This window comes from Condylura cristata, unplaced genomic scaffold (assembly GCF_000260355.1).
Source record: "Condylura cristata isolate star-nosed mole 26May11 unplaced genomic scaffold, ConCri1.0 scaffold00006, whole genome shotgun sequence".
NCBI classification, from domain to species: domain Eukaryota; kingdom Metazoa; phylum Chordata; class Mammalia; order Eulipotyphla; family Talpidae; genus Condylura; species Condylura cristata.
Genome location: NW_004567107.1, coordinates 14,859,399 through 14,868,730, shown reverse-complemented (window position 1 = coordinate 14,868,730; position 9,332 = coordinate 14,859,399). Strand labels below are relative to the sequence as shown.

Below are 9,332 nucleotides of genomic sequence, written 5' to 3'. Positions count from 1 at the left end.
TCCAGCTTCCTTTTCTTCTTCCCTCTTCTCCCTTTTCTCTGCTCAGCTCCACCCTCCTTCTGTGTGGGGCAGGGAACCTGGAACTTCCCTTTTTCCTAGGGACAACCCTGTTACAACAGAAATGGCTGTTGAAGACCAGCGAGGAAAAGTGTCTTCCCCAGAGTCACTCATCAGGCCCCCTGTAGATCTGGGATCAGAGCCCAGTGCCTGCCTCCTGCCACCAGACCCTCCACAGAGTCCCCACCCAGAGGGTTCCGCAGGACCTGCTTCCATCCTTGGAATCCCAGCCCAGATGCTTCTCTGGGGCAGTGGCGTGGGCAGGTCATGGTCAGGGGAGCCAGCCGAACCTGGCACAGGACTGGGGCTCCTGGGTGAACCTGTTTTGCCTTTCCCACTTCAGAAGCAGGAGTCAGGGTATGACGCCCCTGCTAGAAGGGACATTCCAGTAATGCAGAGTCTCGTCGAAAACAAAACGTTGTGGGAGTGGCCGGCAGGGCCCTGGCTTCAGGCCCGGGTCAGCCACCGAGTCTGTGAGCCCACAGGTCCCTTCTAGGGCTCCGTGTCCCCCTTGTTAAGGAGGTTCAGCAACATATGCCTGGCCCATCTCAATATTGAGCTCATTACCTTGAGGATGTTTTCTGACATTTGAAGAGCCACCTCGATGCCAGACGGTTGGGGGCCAAGTGCTGGCTCCGTGACATCGCAGCCGGCTAAGTGAGCCTTTCTGGCTTGTAGCTCCCGTCTGCAGAACAGGAGCGCGAAGCGCTTGGATGCAGTCGTGAGTGCTTCTGCCAAGGCGCGCAGGGAGCAGCACTAGACCAGACACTTTGCACACTTCCAACCACTTAAACCCTTGCTGTTTAAAGTGCCAGTTGAGGACCAGCTCACGGGCTGCATGTGGGCACTTGCTGCTCATGTGGAAGCTCAGGCCAAACCCCAGGCCCGCTCCCCTGGAGTCTGCATTTTACGAAGGTGCCCAGCCAACTCATGGACCCTTTGTGGCTTGAGAAGAAACGCCCTTGTAGGTCTCTTGTAACTGCACCTGCAAGGATTTCCTGGGTACCTCTAGACCCCATCTCTAAAACGGGTGAAGTTGGAGGCATTCTTGCTCTGTGGTTTTTAAACTGATTCTGGGAACCCCAAGGTGGGTTGGGGTGCTGTGGACTGGAGGCAAGGTTCATGTGAGAAGTGGCCACCTCTTGGACCGGCAGGGGCTCTCAGCTAGGTCTGGGGGTGGGTACGGGGTTCTGTTCTGAGCAGAATGTCATCTTCCCCAGGGAGCGCTTGAAGCGCAGCCAGAAAAGCACCAAGGTGGAGGGGCCAGAGTCCGTGCCGGCCGAGGGCTCGCTGAGCGCCGAGCAGGGAACCATGACGGAGGTGAAGGTGAAGACGGAGCTGCCGGACGACTACATCCAGGAGGTGATCTGGCAGGGTGAAGCTAAGGAGGAGAAGAAGGCGGTCAGCAAGGACGGGGCTGGGGACGTGCCCGCCGAGATCTGCGTGGTGATCGGTGGAGTGCGCAACCAGCAGACCCTCGGTGAGTACCCACCAGTGAGGCCGGGACCCCCCGGGGCAGGAAGGTGGGCTGCAGACCCCTCTGTGGCTGAGAGCCTCCCGAGCCTGCCCTCTGCCCTCAGGGAGAGGTAGACGTTCTAGCCTGGAGCTCTTTTCTTTATACTGGACAAAATCCTCCCCTATCTTAAGAAAGACTTGGTTTAAGTCGAATGCCTGGAGCTTTCTACAGGCCCAGTGACTCCCTTGTGCCATGGGGCTCTGTTCCCAGAAGGGTCTAGAAAAGCCCGTGAGGCTGAACTGGGGGGGCATCAAGGCAGAGTGCACCGTCCCTCGCCTCTCCAGGGCAGAGCCAGACCCAGAGGAGCTCTGTGAAAATAGGCTCCTTGGAACTCACCTCTCCCCTCAATTTGCAGCTGAGCCTCCTTCAGGGGCCGCCTGCTAGGTTCACAGGCTGGCTGTCTACAAGACCCAACAGATAGTTTACTTAGCCTAAGTAGAGATGAGCCAAACAGACAGGTGGTGGGGACTGCGTCCAGCTGGAGCCTAGGCCTCGTCTCCAGAGGGGGCCGCTTCTCCGCCGCCACTAACGGTAACGAGTGGGGAGACGGGCTCAGCCTCTCTCCATCTCTGGACAAACCACATGCCAGAAACGAGGATTTTGATGTGAATTCTTTTGGCTCTACATGTTGGCAGTGAATTCTGCTTTTGAAATCTGCCAAACCAAACATCTGTGGGTCAGCTGTCATTTCATGGGCCATAAGTTTGCAACCCCTGGTCAGTAAAATAAAGCGCACGTTCTTCCGCCTGGCATCAGAGCCTTGCCCAGCGTGGCTCCAGGCCTCGTTTTCATCCCTCTCCTCTCCTCCCCCCTCCCCTCCACCTCCCCCTCCACCTCCTCTTCTTCTTTGAAGCACTGCCACCCCCTGGCCTTCCATGTCCAGCCCTCTGGACTTTGAGGTGCCCTTCATGTGTGGGGCAGATTCCCCTGGGCCTGTCTCCCCAGATTTAGACTCAAGTCCTACAGCCATTTCTCTCCAAGTCTAGGAACCGGCGTCCTGCGCCTTTCCCCACCATTCCCTGTGTCAGTTGTGGCCTCACCAGCCTACCTGGGTCATGCATTGCGGCATGTCCTAATAGCCACGCCTCTGTTTCTCACTGGCCGCACTGCATTCCACTCTGGGCAAAACAAAGCAGTGACCATGCTGCTGTCCCCTGCTTATATACGTGGGATTTCCTGGTGTGTCGCAGGTCAAGGCCAGAGCAACAAGATCCTCCATAACTTCAGCGTTTTCTTTTTTTTTTTCCTCATCTGATCTTCCAGACCTTCATTCCAACACAGTCTACTCTTCTTAAACATTTCCTGCCCTTTTTGTTCATGTTGTTCCCTGTCCCCTGAAGACCTTTCCTCTTTTCCACATGCCTCAATCCAACCCATCCCTTAAGGCCAAGTCCATTGCCACCTCCTCCTGGATGCCTCCCTTGATTTCTTCTAATCAGAAGTGATCGGTTTCTACCCTGCTCCTCACTTGAGTACTTCCCACCATCTACTTTATATCAGAATGGCTCAGCCTGTGTGTGTGTGTCTGCTGTGAACTTGGGAGCTCCCAGAGATTGGCAGTCCAGGACCTGTCAAATCAATGTCTCTATGCTCCCCATCTCCAGGCACAAGATCAAGGGACATACTGGTTTCTAGGAATCAGGGTTGATGTTGGGTCTCTGTCAGGATGGGGCTAAGTTTTGCCACAGTAATAAAAGCTTGTAACAAGAGGTCTCGGGTGCTAAAAGCCATAAAGATTTTCTTATGTTTAGTCACACTCCCAACACGAGTAGCTTAAGCTGAGTGAAAGAAGGGTCTTCAGAGGCCTGAGTACAGCCCTCCCCAGCCCCATGAGTATTTGCCTCCCAAGGCCCAAGACCACGTTAGCCTCGGTGGGTGTGCTGTGTACCTGAAGAGAGGATGTGCCCCAGCTCGCTCCAGGGGCTGTGTCCTAAGGCTCGGTGACGCACTAGCTAGCTGTGCCCTTCATCGGGAGATGCTCAGTGAAAGGTAGCTGAATCTGAGTCTGGGGGTAAAGCCAGTGTCTGGATTTGGCTGGGAAGGTCAATTGCTAGAAGGCTTTCCGGGGCAGCTGCCTGCCCAGTGAGACCCGGGGCCCTCACGGCCTCATCAGCCACCGATGCCACTGTCCAGCCCGGCTGTTCACAGCAACAGGGTCCTTGGCCTCACTGCCTAAATCCAGCCCTTCCTTCAAGGCCAATTGCACTGCTACCCCCTCCGTGCCCTCTTCTGTTAGACGAGGGAGGCTCCCTGTCCTGGCCACCCCTGGGTGTGGGACTCCAGAGGGGTAGCAGAATGGAATGAGGAGAAGATGCTGGGCTCCCGAGACTTGAGTAGCCCAGGCCCTGCGACATAGTAACTGTTGGACCTTGTGCAAACTATTTGACATCTCTGTGCCTTATTTCTCACCGTTGTGACTTCAGGGTTAGTGAGGATTCAGTAAGATAAGGCAGGTGAAGCGCTCCCGCACTGTGTCTGATAAGGAATTAGCTGATAATGGCAGTAGTCATACTAGTGTTAATGGTATTATGTGTCTCTCTAAGAGGAAGCAACAATAGTAGTTTGTGTTTTTTTTTTTTCCCCCAAAGACTAAGAAATAAATCCGAGTGATTAAAAAAAAAATGGGATGGGAAAGAAAGTTGGCACTAGATGAGATGTCAAAAGATGCAAGTTCTTTTTTTTCTTTAAAGATTTATTTATTTATGCATTCAGAGCTGGGGTACAGGCCAGAGGTGCAGGGGTGGTAAGAGGATTCACCAGAGACAGAGTGGGGAGCAGAGCAGGCCGACTGATGAAGTACACTGCTGAGGGGAGCAGCAGGCGGGTCAGGAGAGGTCTGCTGCACCGTGGTCACCTCTGGGGCAGGGATCGAACTTGCACTGAAGCAGCTGGCTCGCTTGCAGTGCTGTGCTTACCTGCTGCTTTTACCCCACCAGGGAGGGCCCAAAAGATGCAAATTCTAATGGGGCCTCATTTTTCATATCTGAAAACAAGATAGGCCACCTGTCCCATTCCTGGGACTCCCTGGGACGGCCTCCCTGGAACTCAGGGCACGTATTTGGTCAGGACTGACCCACCTGTGTGGGACTGACCCTCGTGGCTGTGGCCTCACCAGCCTACCTGGGTCATGCATTGCAGCCTGTCCTAATAGCCACGCCTCTGTTTCTCACTGGCTGCACTGCATTGCACTGTGTAAGCCAGTGTAAAGACTGAAGCTCGCAGATGCGGGCCCAGGGTGTTCCCTGCAGGCTGTGGCTGCCCCTCTCAGCCCTCGGGGTGACCTTTCTCCTTGAGGGTGCCAAAGGCCAGGCTCAGAGAAACTTAGCTTCGACTCAGCACCAGGAAAGAAAACATTTAAAAAAAATTAAGTCAGTGTCAGAACCAACAAGTTTAAAGTCCTCTAACCCCAAGATGCAAGTAGATTTTTATCCTGTGGGCCAAGTATTGTTGCTGGCTGATAGGGGTTCTGTGTTGATTGCTTACTGGTGTCTGCCACAGTTGTGGGTGGGGTGGTGTGGCTCACATACATTGGACACCCCGACCCCTCATTTTATAGAGGGGCAAGCCAGCCTGTGGTAAGGAAGAGTTTGTTACCAGGGTCACACAGCAAGTCAGTTGCTCGCCCTTCCGTTTCAGGGAGACCCTACACCACAGCACCCCTGATCCCCACACCCCAAAAGGAAGGGAAGCTCTCTCAGGGGCCTGTGAGGGGCCAGAATGCCAGTGAGACCCTGCCTCTTAGATAGCTCTGTCCATGGCGTGCTTCTCTGTCCTGGGGCGGGTCAGAGAGGGGATAATGGAAGAGGCACTTGGCAGGGGAGCCGGGGAGGTGGGAGTGGGCAAAGGGGGTGTGTGGAGCCAGCCCAGGGCCTCCTGAGCCCGAGTGCTCAGCTCCACCAGCCAGACTGAGGCTCCACTGCCCAGCAGAATAGAGCTCCTCTTAGCCCACTCCCTGCTGCCATTTGCCTTTTCTCGGAGTTCCACCCGCCCTGCCCCCCTCCTCCCCTACCCCCTCCCTCGATGTTGCCTATGACAAACTTTATCCAAGGCATTTCCCATGGTGGAGCCTGGGTCACAGATGAGTGCAGGGCTCTTGGCACCTTTTCAGGAGAGTCGGGAGGGGCATCGGTGCCCAGGACCCAGGCTGCCAAGCTCAAGCTTGCAGTGGTGGCCGCTATTGCCCAGCCGCCCTGGACACCTGGGACTTCCTTGAGCCCAGAAGGGGCACTCAAGCTTAGAAAGATCATCGCTGCTGTGGAACTGCTGTGGGGCTGGGAGTGGGGGTGGGGGAGGTGAAGGGGGGTGCTGAGGTCCTTGGTTTCTTTCTTTAGTAAAAAGAGCAGCGCTAACACTTACCCCAACTTAGTCGGCTACAACCAGTAGTGACGGGAAGTGAGTTAGCAGATGGCTGCTCCCGCCTCCAGGCCGCTGGCTGCACTCTCCGCTGGAGCAGTGCAGTGACTCCTTCTCCAGGAGGAGCTGCAAGCAGATCACCGTGCCCTGACCCAGCAGCGTACCTCAGACTCCTGAACACGGGCACCCAGGAAGCACCGTCAGCCAGCCGGCGTGGTGCCACTCTGCCAGCCTCATCCTAAATGGGGAAGACGAGCAAGCTGCGTTTTCAGCCACTGGGACGTCCAGCCCGTGGGGCAGGTTCTGGTTCTGAGCGTTCCTGTGGTCAGATGTCCTGGTGAGTGCCGGGAGGCTCTTGTCAGGGTACATGTGAGGAAGCCCAGGGAGAGCCCTGGTACATGGAGGCCTGGTGGGCCAGGGTTTCCCAGTGGTGGCGCAGGGGCTGATGGATGGAGCGAGTGAGTAGCCGGGAGGGACATGGAGCTACCCTGTTTTTTGCAGGAGTTAACTGTTCATTCACTCAAGTCAGGGGTGAATGAACCCTGTGAGCCCTGTGCTAGAACTCAGGGCTGTTTTTCTGGGGGGAGGAGGCTGGGGGTGGGTGTGGGCAGAGGAGATGGGAGACTCCAAAATAATGGTGCAATTTGGTGGAGAGGCAGTGGGTACCTCCAGAGTCACCCCAGTCAAGATGGAAAAGTCACCAGCAGGCGTTTCAGCTTAGTCAGGGGAGGACTTTGAGATCGTGAAACTGTGTGAACCCTGAACCTAGGCCTGTGAGGAAGTGAGTTTCCACCCTGGAGATGGGTGATCACAGAGGGTTGCTGCATCATGTGCAGGAGGGAGAGTCAGGGCTCACGTAGGAGACTGAACCCCGCATGGACGTTTCGAGGCAGCAGCAGGCTTTGAGCACCAGGGAGTGGATGTGCTGCCCTGGGCCGAGGTGCTCAGCCTGTGGCGGTGCGTGCCGGGGCTCAGCAAGGAGCAGCAGCAGAGGGGACAGCCTTTCAGACACGGCCCGCCGCGTGGGTCTTGGTCTGTGACAAACCCGGGCCGAGAAGGTGCCAGCGCCTGCTTCACACTGCCAGCTGATAGTTAGTTTCCTGTTTCAATAGGTTGTTGGCAGGGCTTTGTGCCTGAGCCTGCCAGAACCAACACTCCAGCTCTTTGCTGCAGCCACCAGGAAACGGGTTCTGGCCGCTACCCAAGCACATTTCTCTCCATGCTCACCCTTAATTTGGTGGTCGGAGGAAAGTGTCCTGACTGGCCGGGGCGGGGGGGCGGGGTGCGGCGAGTGTCCCATTAAAAAGGCTCCAGGAGACCTGGGGTGTGTCCGCTGTGGAACTTTGGACAGTCGCTTTCGCCTCTCTGAGCCATACTAACTTCACCAGTCAGCAGGTGTAATAGAATCTGCTGTAGGGCTGTTGGGGACAGAGCGAAGTAATGGGGATCCAATTATCTGTGAGGGTCAGAACATACTAAACAGCTACCACTGGTGTGAGGGTGTTGATGTATCTGGGGTTATCTCTGGCGTGTTGGGAACTTAAAAGGCCCCCAGCCACAAACTGGTGTGGTTTTTTTTTTCTTTTTTTTTTGCTCTGTACCTCCTAAAAGAGTTTCAAGAAATTTATTCACATCCAAAAGTTAAATCACTGCAAACTATAATGTATGGAGTATTGTAAAGAAAAGTGGCATTTTAGAAATAAAACTGTGAACTCTTTTAAATGAATCCAGAAGCCACCCCACTGCTCTTTGATATCCGTTGTCATCATTTTTAAGACACACGGGCACGCTCATCTTTAACAGTCCGAGATTTTACATCTTTCTTTTTCCTCCTTGAACTCTTATTTCCAGTCCACTTCCCTTGTAGGATTTTATCCTAATGTAATATATTTTTTAATGCCTGAGAGTCTTTTATTGATCACTGTTTCACACTCATCTCCCACAACAAGATGTGCGTAAATGGAAATAGAAATTTCTAAAAAATTCATTGGGCTCATAAAGCTCTATGCTTTAAGACATTTCTTTTTCCAGATTGAGTTATTATCAGCATCGAACTTGTCAAAAACAAATTTAGATAAATAGTAAGTGTAAAAGTAAAAAATTATTGAAAATGTTCCTCTTAATGAAATGGTTGGGGTTTTTCTCTCTTTTTCAATTGGCTCACATAGCAGTGAATTAATATTTCTTGCTATTGAATGAGACAAAATTCAGCATTAATTTAATTCCTGTTTTCCCATTTTCATAAGTATAAGTGCTTAAAGAGCTTGATCACATATATAAGGAGCCAGGGATGGATGGAGTTTTGCTTTGTTTTAGCAGTCACTTCAATTTTTTGAACTCCTTCCAAGCTGTATTGCCAAAAATCGCACCAGGGGGTCTATCATCAGACATTATTTTTAATGGCTTCTTCTCTGACAACTCCATTAGATCCTTCTTTAACTTCCTTGGGTACAAAGAATTTGAAGTCACCAGGTTTGCAAAAGGGGCTGGTTTCCAGTCATTGGATCCACCCACTTTCTAAATACCAGCTTTTCCACCTTTGATAGGAACTTGAGAGGGTCATTCCTTTAAAGGCACATTGGGGGAGGGGGATTTCTGTTCCTAATGAGGGAGGAGGAAGAGGAAAGGTGGAAAGAGAACAGTGGGTGGGTCTCCCCCCCACCCCGCGCCCCGCCCACCACAGCCTCTGGGCTATTGATTTTACAAAAGAAGAGTTTGGAAATTGATGCCTGGGGAATTGATTCTCCTAAAACTGCCTTTGCTCACATATGCCAGATTTGTGCTTCACTGGAAAACCCTCATCTTGAAGCTACTCAGTCTAAGTCTAAGCCCCACAGAGCCTCAGAAAGCTACTTATCCATGGCTCACTCTCCAGGTCCCGTCCACCAGCGCCAGTTGCCTTTACCAGCAATGGAGCTGGACACTCCATTGGCCACTTTTGATCTGTCAGCACAGCTGCTGTGCAGCTCCGAGCTCGTGCAGGCGCCTGTTGTAAGGAGAGATCTCTTGGCCCTTTTCCCCTCCCGGCACTGGGACCTCCCTGCTTTGCATATTTTTTCTCACAGTCACCTGTAATTGTATTTTCTGGGGTGACTGAGCTTCTCTGGAGCTGCTGGGTGTACTTGAGAGTGGAGGGCTCCACCCTGTTCTTGTCCTTAGGGGACAGCCTCCTCTGCTTCCTCTCCACCAGGGCTCCCCCCCCTGGCCGCTGGCAGCCAGACCCACCTGGTCTCAGCTGGCCTTACCTGGCCTTACTAGCGCTCTCAGGGAGGGAGCCGAGCCAGGCTCTGCCAGGCTGTGCCAGGCGGTTGGGGAACCTGCTAGACTGCTAAGCCGGGCCTGCGCCACTGGTGACAGCAGGAAGGTGAAGGCTTGGCTCCCATGTGCTGGTGTGCCCTGCCAGCTG

General features: G+C 53.6%; 1 protein-coding gene across 2 annotated transcripts in view; it reads left to right on the top strand.

Annotated features, from left to right (window-relative positions):
• The window catches only part of ZNF618 (zinc finger protein 618), a 142,289-nt gene that overhangs the window by 90,398 nt on the left and 42,559 nt on the right, over window positions 1-9,332 (top strand). For both annotated transcript variants that reach the window (XM_012721578.1, XM_012721577.1), the window contains exon 3: window positions 1,278-1,537. In XM_012721578.1, coding sequence (XP_012577032.1) covers window positions 1,278-1,537 — 260 coding nt within the window. The remainder of the gene's footprint in view (window positions 1-1,277; window positions 1,538-9,332) is intronic.